General features: G+C 34.6%; 1 protein-coding gene across 1 annotated transcript in view; it reads right to left on the minus strand.

The window, feature by feature from the left end:
- LOC127977871 (CUGBP Elav-like family member 4) overlaps window positions 1-22,360 on the minus strand; it is a 68,075-nt gene extending 45,715 nt beyond the window's left edge. The window contains exons 1-2 of the mRNA XM_052583055.1: window positions 21,954-22,360; window positions 16,963-17,045 (exon numbers count right to left, since the gene is read on the minus strand). Of these exons, the coding sequence (XP_052439015.1) occupies window positions 16,963-17,045; window positions 21,954-22,179 (309 nt within the window). The 5' untranslated portion in view covers window positions 22,180-22,360. The remainder of the gene's footprint in view (window positions 1-16,962; window positions 17,046-21,953) is intronic.
- Window positions 22,361-24,017: the final 1,657 nt, after the last annotated feature.

Raw genomic sequence — 24,017 nt, forward strand, 5'->3', positions numbered from 1 at the left:
TGCGATTTTCTCCAGAGAGTAAAAATATCGTCTGTGAGCTCGTACGACAGCAAAAATCAAACTGTGTACGCCCGCCTTAAGACGAGATATCAAGCAACAGAAGCAGATCGTTTTAAATCTGTGATGATGGTGGATGAAGGTGTGCGATATGCTCTGGTTTCTCATCTTCTGCACTATAATTCAGTGATGGAAAGGTCAGAGGTGAATCACGAGCAAACAAGGATGCTCCTGCACCTGAGGGGCGAGAGACACAGACTCTTTGTCAGAGTAAGAGAGAGAGAGAGAGGCAGAGAGAGAGAGAGATTTGAAACAGCGAATAAAACAGAAGAGATAAACACAGAATACAGAGGAAAACTCTTTCAGCCGCACATAGTTTGACTGAAGTCCTGAGGAAACATCATCAGCTTTGCAAATTAAGATCTCTGTGAGGACAATGACATTAAGAGAAGTGTGTGTTTGTGTGTGTCGTGATCTTGACGAGAGGTTGAAGTTAACTCATTACAGACAGTGACAGTGTGTGTGAAGAGCAGAACACGACTGGAGAAATGTTACAGCGGATTTCATCAGCCTCAGTCCTGCCTAACAACAGCACAACACACACACACACACACACACACACACACACACACTCCTGCCTGACAACAGCCCAGCATTCCTCCATTCACACTACCTGTTGGTCCTTCTTTCTTGTCATAAAGGTGTCTATACAGAATGTGTACACAGTGGCGGAGCCTGACATCTGATTGGCCATCACATTATTAATATCCTACCATTTCATTTTCTTTGTTGAATCGTCGTGTTTATTTCAGCTGCGAACTCAAGGAAGCGACACATCCACATCACACTTAGGCTAAGTTTACTAGGGTTGGGAACTGAAAATCAATTCCAATTCCAGAATTGGATATTTGTTGTAAATGTACAATTTCAATTGCACCTATCAATTCCTGTGTGCCGATCTATTTTCAGGTTGCAAAATGCTGTTAAAATGTATTTGTCTTTGAGTCATTCATTCAAGAGATTCGTTCAAAAACACTGATTCGTCCAGAAATGACACGAGTGAATCTTGCGTGAGTCATTGAATCATTGCATGCATAAATTCCATGAGATTTTTTAGTTGTCTGTTTTTCAGAATTGTGAGACAACTATAACCTCCATTTAAAGAAGTCTGTGTTTATCCAGAATCATGATGCTCTATTTTGTTTAGTTCATGGTATTCAGCAGCAAATGAATGTTATACAAAAAGAGAAACAGAATAAATATGTTTGATGTCTAAATGTAATTTTTTTTTATTAACCACATTGAAATTTTAAAACACATAATTTTAAAACACACAAATCAAATCAAATTTTAAAACACACAAATCAAAGCTACAGCTATGAGTTGCGAACCAAATGATTCGCGAACCCGCTTTGAACTCAGGCGGCAAGGAAGTCGACCGGAAGTTGAAGTCGGCCGAGTGCCGCCATCTTGTAGCAGAACTTCACTTGCGTTAGCATTCTCATTGACTCCCATTCATTTTGGCGTCATTTTGACAGCGAATAACTTTACATCTGAGGCGTTTAAAGACTCTGTTTGTCCATTATTTATTTCTAAAGATACACGACAATGTATAAAGGGCTCCATTACCTTCTATGTTACATTATGGCCCCGTATAAACAGTTTTTGTAAAAAATAGGCTAACGATTGCGTCATAACCACTCGACTCTCTGTCGCATTACCCTACAGACAGGAGGAGAAGCTCGCAGGCAATTAACTTAATATGGCGTACTGGCGTTACATTTTAAAATACTATACAAAATAATTAATCAGAATACTTACTCCTGCTCACTCACGACAAAGAACTCCCCGCTCAAGCTCGCCGCCTCTGCAAGATTAACGATGGCAGTTTGCACACACAGCTACTAGAAGATTTACATCTGTCAGACAGGTTGCTGACGTCATCACGCTTCGTTTGAGTCTGCGCGCCAGATACAGAAGTGCTAAAAAACGCTAAAAATGGGCTTCACTTGTCTCAATTGAGTTCCAATGGGGTCGCTGTGTCCATTTCTTTTACTGTCTATGTTTGAACTCCCGAACTGATTCAAATGATTTGCGATCCTCAAACTGACTCAAATGATTTGCGATTTGTGCAGAAAAGTGAAGCGCAAAGGACAAATGGTATTGCAAGCTCAAACTAGACTGACACGTAAAATAAAAGCAGCATTGCAAATAAATTATTAGATATGACCATGGAAAATATTTATTGCAAAATCATTGCTATCGCGCTGTTTCAGTTGTTTTGCAATTTTTAATTTTTGTTTGCAAAAAGGCAAATGTATTTTCCTCAATACTTTAAATAAAATGTTTTTGTTTTTATTGTTTTTGTATATTTTAAACAAGGTAAATCTTTCTGATTTATTAAAATAAAAAGTCACATACATGGATTTTTCTGGGCTAAGCCCCGGATCTCCACTCACCCTAGAACCACCCCTGGCAACAAGTAAAGAAACCCATTTACAGTCAAGCACACAGGTTTTGTTTGAACTGCAGTTCTCTATTGTTAGGTTGTGTCATACAATTACAAGTGCTGCAGTGACCTCTGTTGGCATCTAACACACTGTTTACATGAGAATTGCCTAAAGCTGTGCAATGTTTTTGAAATGTTTTCCAGATAAGGAATAGTTTTGCTCTGCTTTAAAATATTTCATTTAATCATCATGTGCGTAAACTTGCATTCAAGTCAAAAAGATGCGTTTCCTTCGATTGTTTCAATGAATTGGTCATAGCGATGCAAAATTGGTCTGTATTATTATTATTAATATTATTTCAATCAAAAGTGTGGGGACCTGAAAAGGAAAAATGTTTCATTTGCATAATCTACATTTAGTTTTTTGGGTTTTGTGTGAATTTCACAAAACTTGTGTCACATTTCAGCTCAGTGTCAAAATAATTCTATATGAAGAATTTGTAGCATTTTTATTTTCATAGTGTTTATAAATTTTGACTCCAAACTATCATATTATTTCACAATTTTAAAGACTTTTTCTTCTTCTGCATAACATTCCTGAAAAGTTAGGCAAATGTTTTGTCATGAAAATTACTTGATGATTTTTTTTTTGTTGTTGTAAAAATAGGCTTAAAAAATGAATAAATATAAAGTATGTAAACAGTGCTGGGATTACTTGATTACAAATTATATGATGAAAATTTTAGTTATTAACGTAATCTATTAGATTATAAATTTCAGGTAATGTATTTTAAACAACTTTTTGATTACTTTTGAACTGTTTATCCCATTCATTTAAAAGGGATTATTGTGTACCATATTGATTAAAAAATAATATCAAAAATTGACTCAAATGATTCGCGATCCCGCTACGAACTCCCGAACTGATTCAAATGATTCGCGAACCCCAAATTGACTCAAATGATTCGCGATCCCCCTACGAACTCCCAAACTGATTCAAATGATTCGCGAACCCCAAATTGACTCAAATGATTCGCGATCCCGCTACGAACTCCCGAACTTATTCAAATGATTCGCGATCCCCAAATTGACTCAAATGATTCGCGATCCCGCTACGAACTCCCGAACTTATTCAAATGATTCGTGATCCCCAAATAGACTCAAATGATTCGCGATCCCGCTCCGAACTCCCGAACTGACTCAAATGATTCGCGATCCCGCTACGAACTCCCGAACTGATTCAAATGATTCGCGATCCCCAAATTGACTCAAATGATTCGCGATCCCGCTACGAACTCCCGAACTGATTCAAATGATTCGCTATCCCCAAATTGACTCAAATGATTCGCGATCCCGCTACGAACTCCCGAACTTATTCAAATGATTCGCGATCCCCAAATTGACTCAAATGATTCGCGATCCCGCTCCGAACTCCTGAACTGACTCAAATGATTCGCCAACCCGCTACGAACTCCCGAACTTATTCAAATGATTCGCGATCCCCAAATTGACTCAAATGATTCGCGATCCCGCTCCGAACTCCTGAACTGACTCAAATGATTCGCGATCCCGCTACGAACTCCCGAACTTATTCAAATGATTCGCGATCCCCAAATTGACTCAAATGATTCGCGATCCCGCTCCGAACTCCTGAACTGACTCAAATGATTTGCGAACCCAATAAACATAATGCTATAAAAGTGTGCATTGTTTTTATTAAAAAAAAAATGTAAAAGCTTATATATTTATATATTTAATTATTACAGTGATATTATTTTATATGCATCCATATAATTAATAAGATATATTATATATAATTTTGTGTTGTTTTTAGAGACATTTGTATATAAAATAATCTAATTATTTATTTTATATTTATTCTACTGATACTGTATACTGTAGTAGTAGTAGTAATAATAATACATATATTTACAATATAATTAAAAAATTTTAACCAGGAGCACAGACGTTGCTCTTCACCGTGAGCTGGACTCTCACACAAGTGCTGATGGAAACAAACAGCTCAACCTCGCAGCGGATCAGCCGAGCTTGAGCACACTGATAGAGACACATGTTAACGACACGGAGACAAATAATCAGCCAGACGCCTCCTCAAGCATGCCAGGTGCATTATGGTTACGGATGAGGCCCAAACAAAGAGCAGCCAGAATAAATGTGAACTGGATGAGGGCACATATTTTACCCTGAGTTTATGGAGCTCGGCTGACAGACAGCGATGGTCCCAGATGCCCACCTTAATGCCTCATTCTCCCAGAAATATGATTGAATGCTATTTAGGGCAAACTGTCTCCTTGAGCAGGAACATCTAAGAAGGAGACGCCTTTAAGGTGGCGGCTAAAAAAGGCTGCGATGCCTCATTTCAGACTTTCCATTAGCTTTGACCTGACTGATGTCTCCAAACAAACACTGAACATCAGCCTTTCTCTTATAAAAACCCAATGCAGCGACACCAGATATTCAGAAGATTTTTAATTTCTAATTCAACAGGTATTCAAAAGTGCCTCATCTGCACATAAAAACATTGGAAATCATGTGAATCTAATCTGTAACTGCCGTCTGCTGAATTCTTAAATGCATAAATCAGTACTGTAATGACTAGAAGTCCGCTCTCAGACAAAACGCATAACAGCAGCAAGATCGGAAAAAAACGGCAGCATAAAACACCACAGAATGCACATTCAAAACAGTCCACAGTGCAAAAACAGCAAGTGATGTCTGCTATTAAAGAAAGCAGAGAGCAGAGAGACTCGCACGGCTCAGTCTTAAAAAAGTTCAACTGCAAGAGGATAAAAAAGTGTGAGCGAAGGAGGCAAAGAAAGAGTTTAATTAGCAGGAAGCCAGCAGGTGTTCGTTTGCTCCATCGCCTGGCAGCTTCTTAAGGAGCACCGAGTTACTATGGCAACTGCCTCGCACAGTCCATCTCCAGGGAAACGGAGAGAGGGGGGGGGGGGGAGCAAACGCAACAGATCGATATATATATGAAATTAATTTGCCAGCATCATTATTGTTGAGATACTTGTACTGGAAAACAAGACAAAACCACTGAGTAAGAGAATAATGTTTGCAGTGCATATCAAAAGCTCTTGATACTAGCTATAAAGAGAGCGAAAAGCAACAAGTGATGAAAGCACTTTCATGTTAATTCATAAAAGAAAATCTGCAACATGCATTTTTTAACATTCAACATCCAAAGTGAAATGACCTCACTCGTCCAAAATCCCCCTGATCCATAGTCGGCAATGTGTTTCTCTGCGTGCTGGAGCTGAGAGCCGGACATCAGCAGGTTTTGCCCGGCAGAAATCATTCATTAACCCATATGGCTCCAGACTGCTAATTATTACAGCTGTATTTTTGAGCACAATCGTCCGCGGGTTTGGAAATGTGCTCAAGGCCGCATCACGGCACACAAATATTGGATATTTTTCATGGCAGCTGTCATTTAATGTGAGACACGCGCTGCTCTTTATGGCTGCCGGCCAATTCTCGGTTTAAATTAGATTTTTCTTCCTAATTCAACCCACCTGCCACTATTGACATATTAAGAACAACCTGTTCTGATGGAGACAGGAGGGTGACGGGACTCTTAAATGTTCGGGCTAATGGAGCATTTGAGCTGCGTGTTGCTGCATGTCTGCATGAGAACAGGGATGCTCATTTATTCCAGCTTTTGTCGCTGTTGTCTTCATTGTCTGCATGATTAAACCAACGCCACGCAGCTCTGCTAAACAAATAGACTAATTGAGAGTGACCTTGGTGAATGATACATCAGCCACACAGACACAGACGCGCTGGGGACGGATGCTTCTTCACTCTTCTCTAGCGCTGAATTAGGGGTGTGCAATATTGACGAAAAGAATCTCTCAATGTTTTTTTTTTTCATAACAATAATTAAATAACACTCTGCTGAGTGTATTTTTGTGTTGTTACCTTGACTGGTTTAGACCTGTCATGGATAAGTCAATTTGACTCAAAAACCACCAGTAAGTGACGAATAATCATTCAAATGATTCATGTAAATGATTCGTTCAAGAAAGCTTGTTTAGAAACAAAGCTAGTGACTTTACTGTATGACTGAATCATTGAATCAGAGACACAAATGATTCATTTAAAACATTTAAAATGAACATAATGCCAAAGTGTTGCTCTGAGATGTGCCTTAGCAACCATTCAGAATTTCCCATTAACCACTCAAAACACCCTAGCAACCATATACATCGCAACACACATAAAACACTTAAAACAACTTAGCAACCACTCAAAACACCCTAGCAACCATATACATCGCAACACACAAAAAACACTTAAAACAACTTAGCAACCACTCAAAACACCCTAGCAACTATGTACAGTCGCAACACACAAAAAACACTTAAAACAACTTAGCAACCACTCAAAACACCCTAGCAACCATGTACAGTCGCAACACACAAAAAACACTTAAAACAACTTAGCAACCACTCAGAACACCCTAGCAACCATGTACAGTCGCAACACACAAAAAACACTTAAAACAACTTAGCAACCACTCAAAACACCCTAGCAACCATGTACAGTCGCAACACACAAAAAACACTTAAAACAACTTAGCAACCACTCAAAACACCCTAGCAACCATGTACAGACGCAACACACAAAAAACACTTAAAACAACTTAGCAACCACTCAAAACACCCTAGCAACCATGTACAGTCCCAACAAACAGAAAACACTTAAAACATCTTAGCAACCACTCAAAACACCCTAGCAACCATGTACAGTCCCAACAAACAGAAAACACTTAAAACATCTTAGCAACCACTCAAAACACCCTAGCAACCATGTAGTCGCAACACACAAAAAACACTTAAAACATCTTAGCAACCACTCAAAACACCCTAGCAACCATATACATTCACAAGACACTTAAAACAACTTAGCAACCACTTAAAACACCCTAGCAACCATGTACAGTCCCAACAAACAGAAAACACTTAAAACATCCTAGCAACCACTCAAAACACCCTAGCAACCATGTACAGACGCAAAACACAAAAAACACTTAAAACAACTTAGCAACCACTCAGAACACCCTAGCAACCATGTACAGTCGCAACACACAAAAAACACTTAAAACAACTTAGCAACCACTCAAAACACCCTAGCAACCATGTACAGTCGCAACACACAAAAAACACTTAAAACAACTTAGCAACCACTCAAAACACCCTAGCAACCATGTACAGACGCAACACACAAAAAACACTTAAAACAACTTAGCAACCACTCAAAACACCCTAGCAACCATGTACAGACGCAACACACAAAAAACACTTAAAACAACTAAGCAACCACTCAAAACACCCTAGCAACCATGTAGTCGCAGCACACAAAAAACACTTAAAACATCTTAGCAACCACTCAAAACACCCTAGCAACCATATACATTCACAAGACACTTAAAACAACTTAGCAACCACTTAAAACACCCTAGCAACCATGTACAGTCCCAACACACAAAAACACTTAAAACATCTTAGCAAACACCCTAGCAACCATGTACAGTCCCAACAAACAGAAAACACTTAAAACATCTTAGCAACCACTCAAAACACCCTAGCAACCATGTACAGTCCCAACAAACAGAAAACACTTAAAACATCTTAGCAACCACTCAAAACACCCTAGCAACCATGTAGTCGCAACACACAAAAAACACTTAAAACATCTTAGCAACCACTCAAAACACCCTAGCAACCATATACATTCACAAGACACTTAAAACAACTTAGCAACCACTTAAAACACCCTAGCAACCATGTACAGTCCCAACAAACAGAAAACACTTAAAACATCTTAGCAACCACTCAAAACACCCTAGCAACCATGTACAGACGCAAAACACAAAAATCACTTAAAACATCTTAGCAACCACTCAAAACACCCTAGCAACCATGTACAGACGCAACACACAAAAAACACTTAAAACAACTTAGCAACCACTCAAAACACCCTAGCAACCATGTACAGACGCAACACACAAAAAACACTTAAAACAACTAAGCAACCACTCAAAACACCCTAGCAACCATGTAGTCGCAGCACACAAAAAACACTTAAAACATCTTAGCAACCACTCAAAACACCCTAGCAACCATATACATTCACAAGACACTTAAAACAACTTAGCAACCACTTAAAAAACCCTAGCAACCATGTACAGTCCCAACACACAAAAACACTTAAAACATCTTAGCAAACACCCTAGCAACCATGTACAGTCCCAACAAACAGAAAACACTTAAAACATCTTAGCAACCACTCAAAACACCCTAGCAACCATGTACAGTCCCAACAAACAGAAAACACTTAAAATATCTTAGCAACCACTCAAAACACCCTAGCAACCATGTAGTCGCAACACACAAAAAACACTTAAAACATCTTAGCAACCACTCAAAACACCCTAGCAACCATATACATTCACAAGACACTTAAAACAACTTAGCAACCACTTAAAACACCCTAGCAACCATGTACAGTCCCAACAAACAGAAAACACTTAAAACATCTTAGCAACCACTCAAAACACCCTAGCAACCATGTACAGACGCAAAACACAAAAATCACTTAAAACATCTTAGCAACCACTCAAAACACCCTAGCATCATAATAGTCTTAACACACAAAAAACACATAAAACAACAACACTCAAAACACCCTAACAACCATATACAATACCAACACACAAAAACAGTCAAAACAACTTAAACAATTTAAAAACTCCCCGGCAACCCTTCAAAACACCCTAGCAACTGCATAGCACTCAAAACGCCCGAGCAACCATATACAGTCAAAACACACAAAAACACTAAAAACAACTTAGCAACCACTCAAAATGCCCTAGCAACAAAAACAACTAAACAACTACCTAGAATTACCCAGCAGCCATTCAAAACACCCTAGCAACTGTATAGCATCAGCCTGACAACAGCGTCTGTCACCTGAGCATCATAAGAGTGAGTTTATCCATTGTAAGGTTCCTCAAGTGTGTAGTGTTGCCTGTGAGAGGAGGACAAGGTCTGATCATTGTGTTCAGCAGGAGTGTGTGTGTGTTTCACTCACTAATGTGTCTGCGTCTCGACCTCCCTCTGTTTGTTTACACACACACACACACACACACACACACACACACAGGGATGTGTTTCCCAGGAGGGAATGCAGGACAACACCTGGAGAAAGAGAAACATCTCAGAGTCTAACAGGCGTTTCCTGAACCGTTGCAGCTTTATCATGTGTCACAAGGCCAGCAGATCATTAAAACGCTTCATTAGGCACCTAATCCTTGAGAGAGTTTCAGTCTAAGGCTTCGATATGCGTCTTAAATGATGCTTAGTCGGGAATTATCGTTTGTTGGAGTTGGGTTAAAAACTAAACTCTCTGTGCAACGTCGATAATCAGTCGAGCTGCGTATCGACACATTTCACAAATCGATTCTGATTCAGTTTGGTATTGATTCATCTGCATATTTATCAGTTTTCTTAAAGGGACAGTTCACACAAACATGAAATAATTAACCTTTGTGTTGTTCCAAACCCGTATGAGTTTCCTTCTTATGTCGAATGCAAAATAAGTTATTTTTGAAGAATGCTGGTAACGGTTGACGGTAGTCATCGTCTTCCATTGTATATTATTTAGTAACCAACATTCTTTAAAATATATTTTGTGTGTGTGTGTGTGTGTTCAAGTGAAGGGTGAGTAAATGATGACCGAATTTAAATTTTTTTGGGTGAACTTTCCCTTTAAGAACGCATTCTTCCAATTAAGTTAGTAGCCATATTATTTTTATATTATTAAGCGTTAAAATTAAGAGTCCAAACTACTAAACTCGATTAGAAATTCAAAAAGACTGTCAGTGGGGTCAGAAAAATCAACTTGCAGATTTCTTGTTTTAAACAAAAAGTCTTATTTTCGACACCTTTTCTCCCTAAAACAAGACTTAATATCTTGTGTTGTCTTACTTCTCAAGCTTGCATCTTGATTAATGAATGTTTAGATATTTGCATGAGTGTTTGTGTGTGTTTACTTGGTTTGAGGACAAATCTGTCCGCTGAAGTGAGCCAAAAATGACAAATGATTCATAATGACTCAAAAATGATTCATATAAAAAGATTCAAAATGATACATAATGACTCATGATGACTCGAAATTGATTAATAATCATACATAATTAAATGTTTTTCAAAATGATTCATAATGATTCATAGTATAAAAAAAGATAACTTATATGGAAAACTAAAACAAACTCAAAGAAGTTAAATAAAATTCATAAGCTGAAGTATTGAAATGACTAAAACTGAAATAAAAAAATAATAATAAACAAATAAAGTAATACAATTGTTAATATATATCTTAAAATATAATGATATAATTATTATAATAAAATGACAAAATCAAAGCACCATTAAAAAATTACTAAAACAACTAAAATGAATTAAAACTGATTTGAATGTGAAAATATAAATATGAAAATAAAAGCTAATTTAAATATTAATAAACACTATAATAATAATAAAAAATACTATTTTATTTACTACTAATTTAAACATAAGAGACTAAACCACGATCAAGATGAGATCGAAAATACACAGTTCATGTTTTTGTTAAAGCAAAATTAATTATTAGAAATTAGATCATTTCTTGAACTGTAAAGTTTCCAAATCATCTTAAATAAATGAAAGTAAATCAACGGCACATATAAGAATATATATATATATATATAATAAAAGTAAGTAAGTAAGAAAAAAAGATCTGAGTTTCTGTGGTAATAATTATGTGAAAGTTCAACCTGTTTCAATCTCTGGTCACTTCAAGTCAACACGAAGCATGTGTGTGTTTGTGAATGATGTGCTCTCATTCTGACTAATGTAATATTTAATGATGAAAATGTGTCAGGTATGCTCAGATCAGACTCGGTGTGAGGATGGCTGTGTTGATGCGATGAGATTCAGTGTGATAGTGAACACAGTGAACAGTGTGTCAGAGATCTAGAGCATGTGTGTCATTGAGTATCTGAGCCTCAGGACCAGGTTTATTCTCCGCTCAAACATCTCCATCTGCTCGAGCCTGGTCCTGCTGAGAGACACACAACCCTCCTTCAACTGCTCCTCAGGTCAACATCTGCCAGCAGACAGAACAAACCTGCTCTTTTACGACTGCTGCTAGACCCATCAGCACACATCGTGACGTCTCAGGTAAAAACCAAGGCTAGGTCTGAGATACATGGAGAGGGAATAGACCAATCGAGAAGATATTTACACTGAGATCATAGAAACAAGCAGGGCCTCCTTTTGTTTTTTTTTTTTTACTGACCGTAAAACTGTATGTGCATTTGATTAATTAAAAAACAGTGGGGGGATACATAGTTTTATTTTATTTTATTTTTTTATTTTTTTTACTTTACATTATTTTAATTTTATTTCATTTTATTAATTAAATTATACAATGCAAAGAATTTCAGCATTTTAAAAATAGCAATTTAATACAGTAAAATATAAAACATTTAACATTTAGTCATTTATCAGACGCTTTTATTTTTATAAATCAGCTTAACGCAATACACATAGTAAGGGCTTTTAAAATATTAGAAAAAATAAATAGAAAAAGACTAGAGCAAGTTAGTGTTAGAGGTCTTTTTGCTTTTGTAAATTGTAAAATAAATGAAAAGGAAACTGTCAGAATACAAAAAGATTAGAAAGCTAGTTAGTTTTTGTAATATAATATAATATTATAATATATTTATAATATAATATAATATAATATAATATAATATAATATAATATAATATAATATAATATAATAATAAATAATCATATAATTATTATAATAAATGATAACAATAATTATGATAAAAATGCATTCTTATGCATTGTAAGAATTAATAAAATTTGTACAAAAGAGAAGTATCTAGAAGTAACTCGGTGTAAACAATTGCATAAAAAAAAATGTTGGTTTATTTTTCATTAGAAATGAATATGTTTATTGAAAAAGGATGCATTAAATTGATCCAAAGTGACAGCAAAGACATCTATAAAGTGAGTTCTACTGAAATAAATCGGTGCATCAGCTCATGTACGTGTGTCTCCAGCACAGACGCCGTCTGACCCTCGTTATGAGCCAGGCCTCATGAACCGTCCATTACTGAGACCCTCGTTTAAATCAGCACTGAGACCAGAGGGGAAAGAGATGATTGGATTAAAGCATTGTATAAATGTGATTTCACAGGGAAAAAACTTCCCCGTCTGCAGACAACAGACCTTAACAAGCGCAGGTCTGAGAGAAAAAATAAAAATAAAACATTTGGATTAGATTAGATTCAACTTTATTGTCAGTGCACATGCAAGGTAAAATGCAATGAAATGCAGAGGTGGGTAGCAACGAGTTACATTTACTTCAGTACTAATACTTTCGGAGTGTATTTAAAGATGGGTATTTTTACTCTTACTCAAGTACATTTCTAGTGAAAAAAATTACTTAAACTTCGATATTGTGGGCGACGCTCCTCTCGTTACTTTATCTCTAAGTTATAAATGCTTCGGTTTATTCCAAACACGTTGCTACTTTTCTCTGGATAAACGTCACATATAGTCTCGTCAAACTTGACTCTTTTCTTGCTTTTACTTTAGTTTATTTTTTTTCTGTTGAGAGTTTAGTGTTCTGAGATAAGTGTTTTTATTTTTTATCATTTATCCAAAAAATCTTATTTAATAAGAACCAGGAGCAGAGAGTTATACACCGGTGTCTTTATATAGCTACTTGTGTTAATGGGATGTGTTGGAGGTAAAAGTCTAATTATGAAGATGAAATACTTCCAAGGCGCTCACCACCTGGTGAGATAAAGACCTTTAATGAACTGGGTCTAAATCATTACAACTAGATCTACACGTTTTTGGTAAAACAGCCTTCTTCAGGACACGCATCTGTTGCAAGGCAAGGCAAGTTTATTTATATAGCACATTTCGTACACAATGGTAATTCAAAGTGCTTTACATAAAAGAAAGTAAAATAATCATGAAGAAAAATAATAACAAAAATAAAACAAGCAATTTTAAAACTTTTAAAATTATTAAAACATTTAAAAACAGTTAGAAAATGATTTTACATAAATAATAATACTAATAATAATAAAACAGTGAAAATGTAGTGCAATCAGTTGCACAAACAAGGGTTAATTAATTAATTAGTTAATGTGGGTGTGGCTAAGACTTGCCTCTTGTTACAAAGAGAGGAAAAAGGGGGGAAACGAATAATAATAATTAAAATAATAATAATTGTAAAAATCTATAAAAATTTAAAAGATGATTATTATTATATTTATTATTTATTTTTATAATTTTTTTATTATAATTTTTGTTTATTTTATTATGATTATTTATTATTCGTTTTCCCCGTTTTCCCCCTTAGCCACACCCACATTAATTAACTAATCAATTAACCCTTGTTTGTGCCACAGATGCGTGTCCTGAAGAAGGCTGTTTTACCAAAAACGTGTAGATCTAGTTGTAATGATTTAGTCCCAGTTCATTAAAGGTCTTTATCTCACTACGTGGTGAGCGTCTTGGAAGTATTTCGTAATTATATTGAAGAGAGAAGTATCTTGAGATTCGTGCTTACAAGTCAATGTCCTAAACTGACTGATCTCGTAACTGCGCTAATATCTAGTTTTCACTATATTTTTGGATATTAACATTCATGATGAGATGATGTTGTCGCTTGCTGACTCAGTAAGAAAAATGATAATTCTGTCCAAATTCCATATAAAATCTAAAATAATTCCCTTTGAGCTAAACTGAGCTGTTTCCCTTCTACAACAGAAATCTTACCAACCCCAAACTTTTGTAGTGTTATGAGTTTTACTCTAAGAGCAGATGTAGCTCAACATCCCTCTCTCTTTAGTTTTTGTCCTTGTGTTTTCCTGTCCTCTCTGAGTGTGTGTGTGTGTGTGTTTGTGTGTGTTTGTGTGTGTGTGTTTGAGTCTCTGAGTGTGTGACGCGCCGCAGGGTCTCTGCTGTGATCAGTGTGTTTGTTTAGAGTTATTTCAAGTCCGCTGTAAAAATAACACAACATGTTAAAATCAACTGAAGTGAAATATTAAACCCTGAAAAATCAGCACTAATGACAAACACAGATATCTGATCACACTAAATTGAGATCACTAACTATATTTACTGTTTTTAGACTGACACAAAACACCATTCATGCAGAAATGGAAGGATATTGCGCTGAAACAACAAAGTAATTGTTTATGTTTGAACTATAGTGCTTGAAAAATAGGCTTTTGTAATAATTGATGGAGCCAATCTTTGATATAACAGACATAATTAATAAACAATATTAAAATAGTTTTTAAAATACATTTTTACTATATTAAAATAGACTTTAATTCAGTAAGGATGCATTAAATTAATCAGAAGTGACAGACATTTATAATGTCACAAAAGATTTCTATTTTTAAAAAATGCTGTTCTTTTAACTGTGAGTTCTGAGTAATAAAGTTTCCACATAAATATTGAGCAGCACGACTGATTTCAGCATTGATAATAAACAGAAATGTTTCTTGATCAGATCAAATCATCATATGATTTGAAGAGCTTTATTTATCTGTCCAATATTTACGATCACAAGCTCAATGAATGAACTTTCAAAGAATGCACAAAAAAGATAAAAACAGCGATGAAGGTGAAAAGTTTATATGTCTGAGTCTCCATAAAATCAATTACAGCATCCACTCAACCAATCAGAAACAGTCCTGTGACTGTAACTTCACTCTCTTTCCTTTTAATCGTGGCTTTCTTGATTACAATGCATTTTTTTTTTCAGGTCAAGTCAAGTCACCTCTAAACAGTGCTTTACACAACACAGATTTTTCTAAAGCAGCTTCACAGTAATAAACAACCAAAATAATAATAAAAAAAATTCCATCCAAAAATCATGATTGTTATCATTTATGATGGTGTTCCTCAGGGGTCTGTTCTTGGCCCGATACTTTTATATATTTACATGCTTTCTTTAGGGCAGATTATTAAAAAAAAGCATGGTTTGGGGTTCCACTTCTATGCTGATGATACTCAGATTTATATCAGCATAAAAACTAATATCACAGGTACAGTATATCAGCAACCCGAAAAAAAAATGAAATAATGATATTTTGTATCTAGTGGAACGACATTCAGACATTTCTAAATACTTTCTCAAGTATAAATTTTGCAGATAATTGATCATTGTAAAGATCTAATAATCTGTCAATTGTGTGAGTGTGTGAGTGCAATCACATCCAAAATAAACATGTTTGTTTACATGATATATGTATATGTTCTGTGTATATTTATTATATACACACACATGCATTTATATATTTCAGAAAAAAATTGGCTATGTTTATATATTAAATATATTTATTTATAATATAAATTCTATGAAAATAAATATAATCATGTAAATACATGTAAATGTTATAAAATATATATACTGTATGTGTGTGTATTTATATATACAAAATAAATATATACAGTACACACACATATTATGCAAACAAAAACTTTTATTTTGGATGTGATTAATCGCAATTAATCATTTGACATTTTTTTTTCATTTAACTTTCACCGTATTATCTTCATGTATCAAAAGAGAAGCATGAACATTCAGAAAAAATAATATTTTATGTTCTACAGAAGAAAGAAAGTCACACAATGATCAGATTTATGCAATTCTTGCATTAATGCAAGATTATTATTTTACATTTTAAAATTAGACATTTTTTTATGTAGTTCAAATTACTAAATCTTTTTTTTTTTTTTTTGATTGTAGTAACATAAACTTAAAACAAACTTTAACTGGAATAAAACAAATAATTAAAAAGCCTATTTTATTTCAGCTAGTTGCCAATGCAACTTTATTATTTTTATTTAGTTTAACTTGATGTACTAAAATAACACAAACTACATAAACCTAAAATAAAATACAATAAAACTATTAAAAAATAGTAAAACGTCCTTTATTATTAAAAATAACTAAAATTTACTCAAAATATTAACAAAAACTGTAGTAGATTTTCAATTACAATAAAATAGCACAGGTACCATTTCATATGATATGCACTTATTTTACATTTTATTAATTAAATCTTAATATTTTAAGTTCCACTGTCACTATCCAAAGCAATGTTCATCAATATGCATTTCAAATAAATGTATACATACTTACAAATGTGTTATGATGTTTAATCGTCTCTTCACATTGAAACCCGCTGCCCAAATCCAAAAAGCAGACCAGGTTCATGAACACAGCCAGAGAAAATGACACGCGCTCCTTTACATTTAAAAAATGAGTCGGATATTATTTGCCTCATCTTGTTCAAATGTCAGACGCTGATCTCGAAAACCTCATTAATGAGCAGAAGGAGTCAGACAGAAGCAGATGAGTTGGACAGGAGAGAAATAAAAGAACAGCGTGTCTCTTACCCCGGGAAGAGTCTTTTGTTCGTGGAGAGCGCTCTGGGCCTTCAGCGCTGACTCTCTGGCACAGTACGTTAGAAAGGCACATCCTGAAACACACACACACACACACACACGGGTCAGCCCACTCAACACTTCATCTGTGTGAGTCGCTAAACACATTCAGACACCATTAGAATATATACAATCTAGTTTCTTTTAATGCATGTTTTGATTTTGATTTTTGATTTTTTTTAACTTGACAGGCAACAGTTGCTTAATCACAAAGAGACATAAAGAATAAAAAAAAAAAACATGCAGAGAGACACACCTGAACCATTATGCAAATTACAGCAATATTCAAAATTACAACGTACATTTTAATTGTCAATTTACTTCTCAAGCACAATTTAAAACAACAAAGTTGACCAAAGTGTGGTCTGAAAATGAAGTTTAAATCAAAGTTTAAATCAAAGAATTGAATTAAATTAAATTAAATTAAATTAAATTAAATTAAATTAAATTAAATTAAATTAAATTAAATTAAATGTTTATTATTAAATTAAATTAAATGTACTTATTATATACTTAATTGTTTAGTTTTATTTTACTTTATTAAATTACATTAAAATTAATTAAATTTAGTTACATTTATGAAAAAATTATTTACTTATTAAATTAAATTAAATTAAATTAAATTAAATTAAATTAAATTAAATTAAATTAAATTAAATTAAATTAAATTAAATGTTTAATGTGAACAGTAGATTGGTTTCAGACTTCAAAGAGACATGAAGAATTAAATTTCATACAGAGATTGTCAAAGTGTAAGGTATAAACATAAGGTATAAAACATAAAGCATAAATCACAAAGTAAAAAAAAAAGAAAAGTAAAATAACACATAAACAGTGAGGTAAACAAAATAATCTCTATAATATTAAATACAAAATAATATTTTTAAAATAAAAGGCAGAAAGAACAAATGAGTTTTTAACTTAGATTTAAAGTAATAAAGTATAATGTTGGATCATGTCTAATGTGAATTTGTAGAATTGTTCAGCTTCAGGGCTTCAAAGAGACAGAAATAATAAAAAATCATAAAGAGACATCACACGTCTGACAGTTGTGCAAACAACAGCGATATTCAGTATCATATTAATTAGACAAATAGCAGAAAAAATCTCCACATATGCGTTTCCAGACACCTTCACCTCCAAAGTAGCACTGCAGATTAATGTGAACATGCTTAAACATCAAAACCAAATGTGTGGCGGCGGTGACCCTCTGAGAGGCGTTTCTGCACAATCTCTCATCACCTTATAGCAGACGCACTGAAGTGCCCTCCTTAGGGACCACCAACACACGCGGCACCCATCCAAACCTGCAGCTTCACAAACTCAGCAGGCTTCACTTTAGAGCTACGGTGCAAGTGTGGGTCTCAGCAACATCTTCAATTACAAACTACTTTTTTACTTTTATCATAACACATGCAGTTACTCTCATGCACTTGACAGACATTTTCATCAAAAGCGTTTTATATACCTCATGCAAAGAAAATATATGTCCTTATTACATTACATAATTTAATGCATATTAAAAATATTAAAATATTGTGTTAAAATATTAAATTTTATGAAAATTTAAGCAATAGGTTCCTGTACATGAAAATTTATTATTTTATATATTGCATTATATTTTCCAGCATATTGCCTATGTTTTTGTTTAGTAATTGATTGCATGCATTTTATTAGTTCATGCATTCCCTGGAATTCAAACTCACAACCTTAGAGTTGCAAGCACAAATAATTGTTGTTCTGTCTCGGTCCAGTGGTCAGTACATGTATTGTATTTTTATGATCTATCTATCTATGTTCATCGTGATATTTACTAATAACAGGGAAGGAAAAGGTTCCCACATGTTTGTTATACCTTGAGGATAATTGTAAACATATCTTGTTTGTTCACAGTTAAACTCCACAGAGAAAGATAGCTTTTAATTACAGGCCCCATGAAATCGGTTTTATTTTTCCCTAAATTCTGCGGGTTTTTTTTTTTTTTTTTTTTTTTTTTTTTACATTTTTTCTGGATTCAGTGTTTTATGATTTAATACAATTTTTTCATCCAAAATAGTGTAAAAAATAGTAGAATTTATAATCCAATGAAAATATAATAATTAATCTACAACAAAACATTGCATTTAATTTTTGTCAAGCAATATGCTGAAACACAGAAATGTATTAAACTAAATCATGGATGAAAAAATATCTTGGATGTATGATATTCCTTTAAAAAAGTAATACTATTATTAATACTTTGAGAGTTACATTTTAGTGTACAGCAGAGAAATGTTTTGTCATAATTTCTTCAAGTTAAACTGAACTTTTATTTTGGCAGCTTGTGGTGAAGATCAGTGAGTTTCAGTCGTTTTTCTAAAACTTGAATTAAATTATACAGTATCTTAAGACAACACATTAAAATGTGTATGTAGATACGTTTATGGGAATATAATGTCTAGATGAGATCTAACAGCACTTTCTACTTCATTACTTGAGCATCCCACTCACACACATAAAGACAGACAGACAGACACACACACACACACACACACATACACACACACACACACTCACAGGCACACAGACACACACACACACACACACAGACACACACACGCACAGACACACATCTCATTATGCAGATTGCACAAGCTTAATATTAATTTTAAGCTTAATACTTGTTTGTTTGGTTCGATTTAAATCATGCAATGACATTCAGACATCTTTAAATGTGACTTAACCCTATAAATCCAACTCTACCATATTTCAGACAACCTCTAAATGATCATCATGATCAACGTTTGCTGTTAAACCTGTCGCACACAATGTAAACCAAATTTTTCATTAGTAATATGCATTGCTAAGAAGTTTATTTGAACAACTTTAAAGATTTAAAATTTTTTTGCACCATCAGATTCCAGATCTCACCAAAATATTGTCCTCCTTCCAAACCACACATCAATGGAAGGATGATTTAATTGACCATTATGATTGGTTTTGTGTTCCAGGATCATTTACAGTACTTGCTTAGTTTGAGTCACTCTGAATAAAACCAAGTTGTTTTTTCCTTCATATTCTCATTATATCAAGCTATAAAAGCCTGTTGAATCAAAATAACAAACTATTCCTTTTCAAAGACTCTTGTTCATATTCCAGGCTCCACAGGGTTAAGTGAAGTCTTTTGAGGTCACTGCAAACTGAAACTGCAGTAGCACAGAAGTGCATGATGAAAGGAAACTTTGCAGCATCTCAGAGCTGAAGATGTGCTCCACAGGCCGCTGCAAAACATCTCAGGCAGCACACAGACCGACGCTGAGAGAGGTGTGAAGGGCACGGATGCAAGCAGCCGGTCAAACCAACACCCACAAGAACCGATCAGAACGAGCTGCCTGCTGTTTGCCATTTATACTGTCAAAAATGCATTACTGATGATGCATTTTAAATGTGCGTAGAGAAAGAAACAAAGGAGTTCCTACTTGCATATCAGCATGAGGTGATAAACTGCTGCTGATGTGGTTTGTTTTTAACTAGAACTCAATGTATAGCTCTCAGAGGGTTTGAGGACACTGACCGGCCCCTCGTGGTTTTGTAAGTCAGCGTCCCTCTCTGATGATCCTCTGGCCTTTGAACTAACAGCGTTAATGCTACACATCTGATCCGCTGGGAACCATCAGCACCAGACCTGCACAACTGTGATTACAGCGAGAGAGCAGCTGGAGATCCAGACTTATAATAGACTAAATAAGAAGCTAATGGAAATATTCTGGCCTTTGCACTTATATAATGTCTGTATAATGTTGAAGGGGAGAACATGAGCGTGCACAAAAAAACGAAGCCACATTAAACAGTAAAAAAATGATGTGCATGTGAGATACTGTTAGCAATTCAAAATAGCACGAAGATGTGAGATGCATTATTTAATTTTATGAATACAGACAGGGTTTGTGTTCTTGAAAAACTAGAATTAGCTGAATGCATGCAAGATTAAATCAAATATTAATGCATTTGCATGCTTCAACACATTTTTTTTTAAATAATTTAGTTCAATTTCTGCCCAATGCAACCTTATTTTTTATTTCTTTATTTGCAGTTGTGCACAACATCAATCATTTCTGTTTCACTTTCACATCAGGGCACTTTCACATTCTGTTTCACTTAGTAGTGCAGTTTGATTTGATGTGAGACAAGCTAAAAAGCAAAATCCTGTATGCATGCCTTAGATAGAGAAACTTACAGAAGAGGAGATAAAGAAGAATTTTCGCCATGCAAAAGCCCAAAAAGGCTCCATCAGAAAATCAGGAGACATGTTTCATGAAAAAGTTTTTATTTACATAATATGCATGAGTACTGTGTATATTAATTCATGCACACTGAATATATTTTGAAAGTATTTACATGCATATATTTATATAAATATATTTAAACATATTTTTCGTAAATACATCCATGCATGTGTGTATATTTAGAGTACTTATATTTAATAAATATACACAGTACACAAACATATATCAAGTAAACAAAAACTGTCATTTTAATCATTAATCATTTGACAGAACTAATTTCTACCTAATTTAACCTATTAAAATAGTTTTGTTGGTATAAATAAATGTACACAGGTTAGATTAGTGAAGTGAAATAATCCTTTTAACTTGAATAAATCCATTTTTAGGTTAACAATTTGTATGTAGTTGTTATGAGGCTATTTGTACTTTTTTTTAAAAAATTAATTATTATTATTATTATTATTTTTAGATTTAAAAAGTTCTTAACATTTTAGCAAACACTCGTCAGGCGTTTTTGCCTTTATTTTTTTTAGTGCATGTGCACTAGCAGTTTTGTGAGCATGCATGATGCCACTTTTAAGGTTCTTCACATGGAAATTGAGGAGAGGGCGGATTTGCACGTGCTGATCACACACACACAGGATAATTTAAAGGAAGAGAAAGAAAGCCAAGTCCGACCTTTATGCATCCCGGTGAACCGGTCCTTGAGCACCGTGAGCTCGTAGATCTTTCCGAACTCCTCGAACAGAGGCTTGAGGTCTTTCTCGTCCAGGTTGCGCGGGATCTGACCGATGAAGAGCTTGATGGCGTCGTGATCTTTCATCGGGATCGCGCTGTTGAGTCCGTTCATTCTACCGGAGCTGTCCGCGGTGCTGAAGCCATTCTCCGCCGTGACCGAGGCCATCTTTCTCCCTCCGGCGCGCTGTGTCTCCGGCTCTCTACCATCCACTCCTCCTCTCTCTTTCTTTCTCTCTTTCTTTCTCTTCCTCTCCCTCTATCACTGCTTTACGCTCCTCTCTTGGTTTTAATCTTCTTGCGTTTTCTCTCCTCAGGATTCTTTCACTTTCTCCATCTGTCTCTCTCCACGCGTGTCAGCTGCCACTATGACTCGTGACGTCAGACCGCGCCTTTTGAAGAGACTCGCGGCTCATTTGCATAACAAGCCCGGGCCGGCCAATCACAGTGCGGCGTGAGTGAAGGTGCTCGTAGTGGGCGGAGCTACGAGACGAATGTTTGTACGGCGTTTAAAGGCTTGAATCTCAAAACACGGAGCGATTTTTATAAAAATAACATGTTTGTGAAGTTGTGTTTGGCAGCCTTAACACTATAATTGGTGGGTATATAAATAAACTCTAAAATAGTTCAAATACCTGAAATAAGGATGAATTCTGACATTTTTTTCCCAGTCAACTCAATGGCAAGAGGAGTCCCAGTTTAGCTTAATTCACTCCAATACCTAAAATTAATAATAGACATACTGTTTATAGCTATTTCTACAACACAGCAGAATAAAAACACAACAACAGAAATATTTTTTTCAAAAATAATTTTTATTTTAATATTTACAGTGCAGAATAAGATAATGAATTCATGCTTGAGCCTCCTTTAAGCTTCATTATTTACATTTTAAATCAATAAAATAAAATTGTTTGTTTATAACCTTTTGCAGTACCACATTGTGATATTATCATGGTATTTTTCTATGTACAGTAATTAGGCCTACAGTATAAATCATGTTAATCATTCAGTACCATGCTATTATAATCTGATACCATAGGGTTATTATAGTTAAATAAAACTGAAACTAAAATGTAATCTATAAAAAAAAATATTTTGTCACTTGAAATAAAATAAACGTTAAAAAAGTAAAAAAAAAATTTTTTATTTTAGCTAGTGGCCGAGGCAACATTTCTCATTTTAATTTAGTTTAACTTGATGTACTAAAATAACTATATCTGAATAAAATAAATAAAAATTAATCATTATTATTATTATTAAAACTTTAACTAAAATTAAAATCCTGAAAAATAAAATAAAAACATTCAAAATATTAATTAGAAAATATATAATAATATCTAAATGATATTTAAATAACTCTTCCATGGTATAAAATCTTACATGTGTGCTTTTAAATTAATTTAGTGATAATTCTACACTGATCTTCTGTAAAAACATAAACTTGGCTCCTGCATCTCAAATGTTCGTATGTGCCAATATACAGAATTCATTTAGGGCTAAGAAACTTCTCTCTGTTATTAAACTGAATATGATTATTTTTATCGTCTGTCTTTTGAAGATAATCCCGATCATCTGTTAATGTCTGGCATCATTCAGATATTAGATGGCATATTAAACATGCAGCAGCTGTCCGTGGTGCTGAACTCAACCACATGCAATAATAATAATAACAACTACTGAACATAAACAGCAACCTGAACACTTACTAGTGGCTCAACTACTAGAAAAATAAAGAGTGTGAAAATAGATGATACTTCTGAATTGATTTGTATCTGAGAAAAGCTCTTATGCTCATATTTGATCCTGAACAGGGACACATATACAGACACTTGTGTGCTTGCTGTTCAACAGATGACTTTCTTGATTCCATCGCTTCTTAACGATTATTGCAATTCGTTTCAGTGCCAGATCACCTCAGGGAGCACAAATCTGCCGGAGCTTTTCTCTTGTTCCTTCTCGTGTCGTTTCTAAACGGATCCTGCCGTGTTTTATGAGCTGAGCTGG

The sequence above is a fragment of the Carassius gibelio genome, chromosome B18 (assembly GCF_023724105.1).
Source record: "Carassius gibelio isolate Cgi1373 ecotype wild population from Czech Republic chromosome B18, carGib1.2-hapl.c, whole genome shotgun sequence".
NCBI lineage: Eukaryota > Metazoa > Chordata > Actinopteri > Cypriniformes > Cyprinidae > Carassius > Carassius gibelio.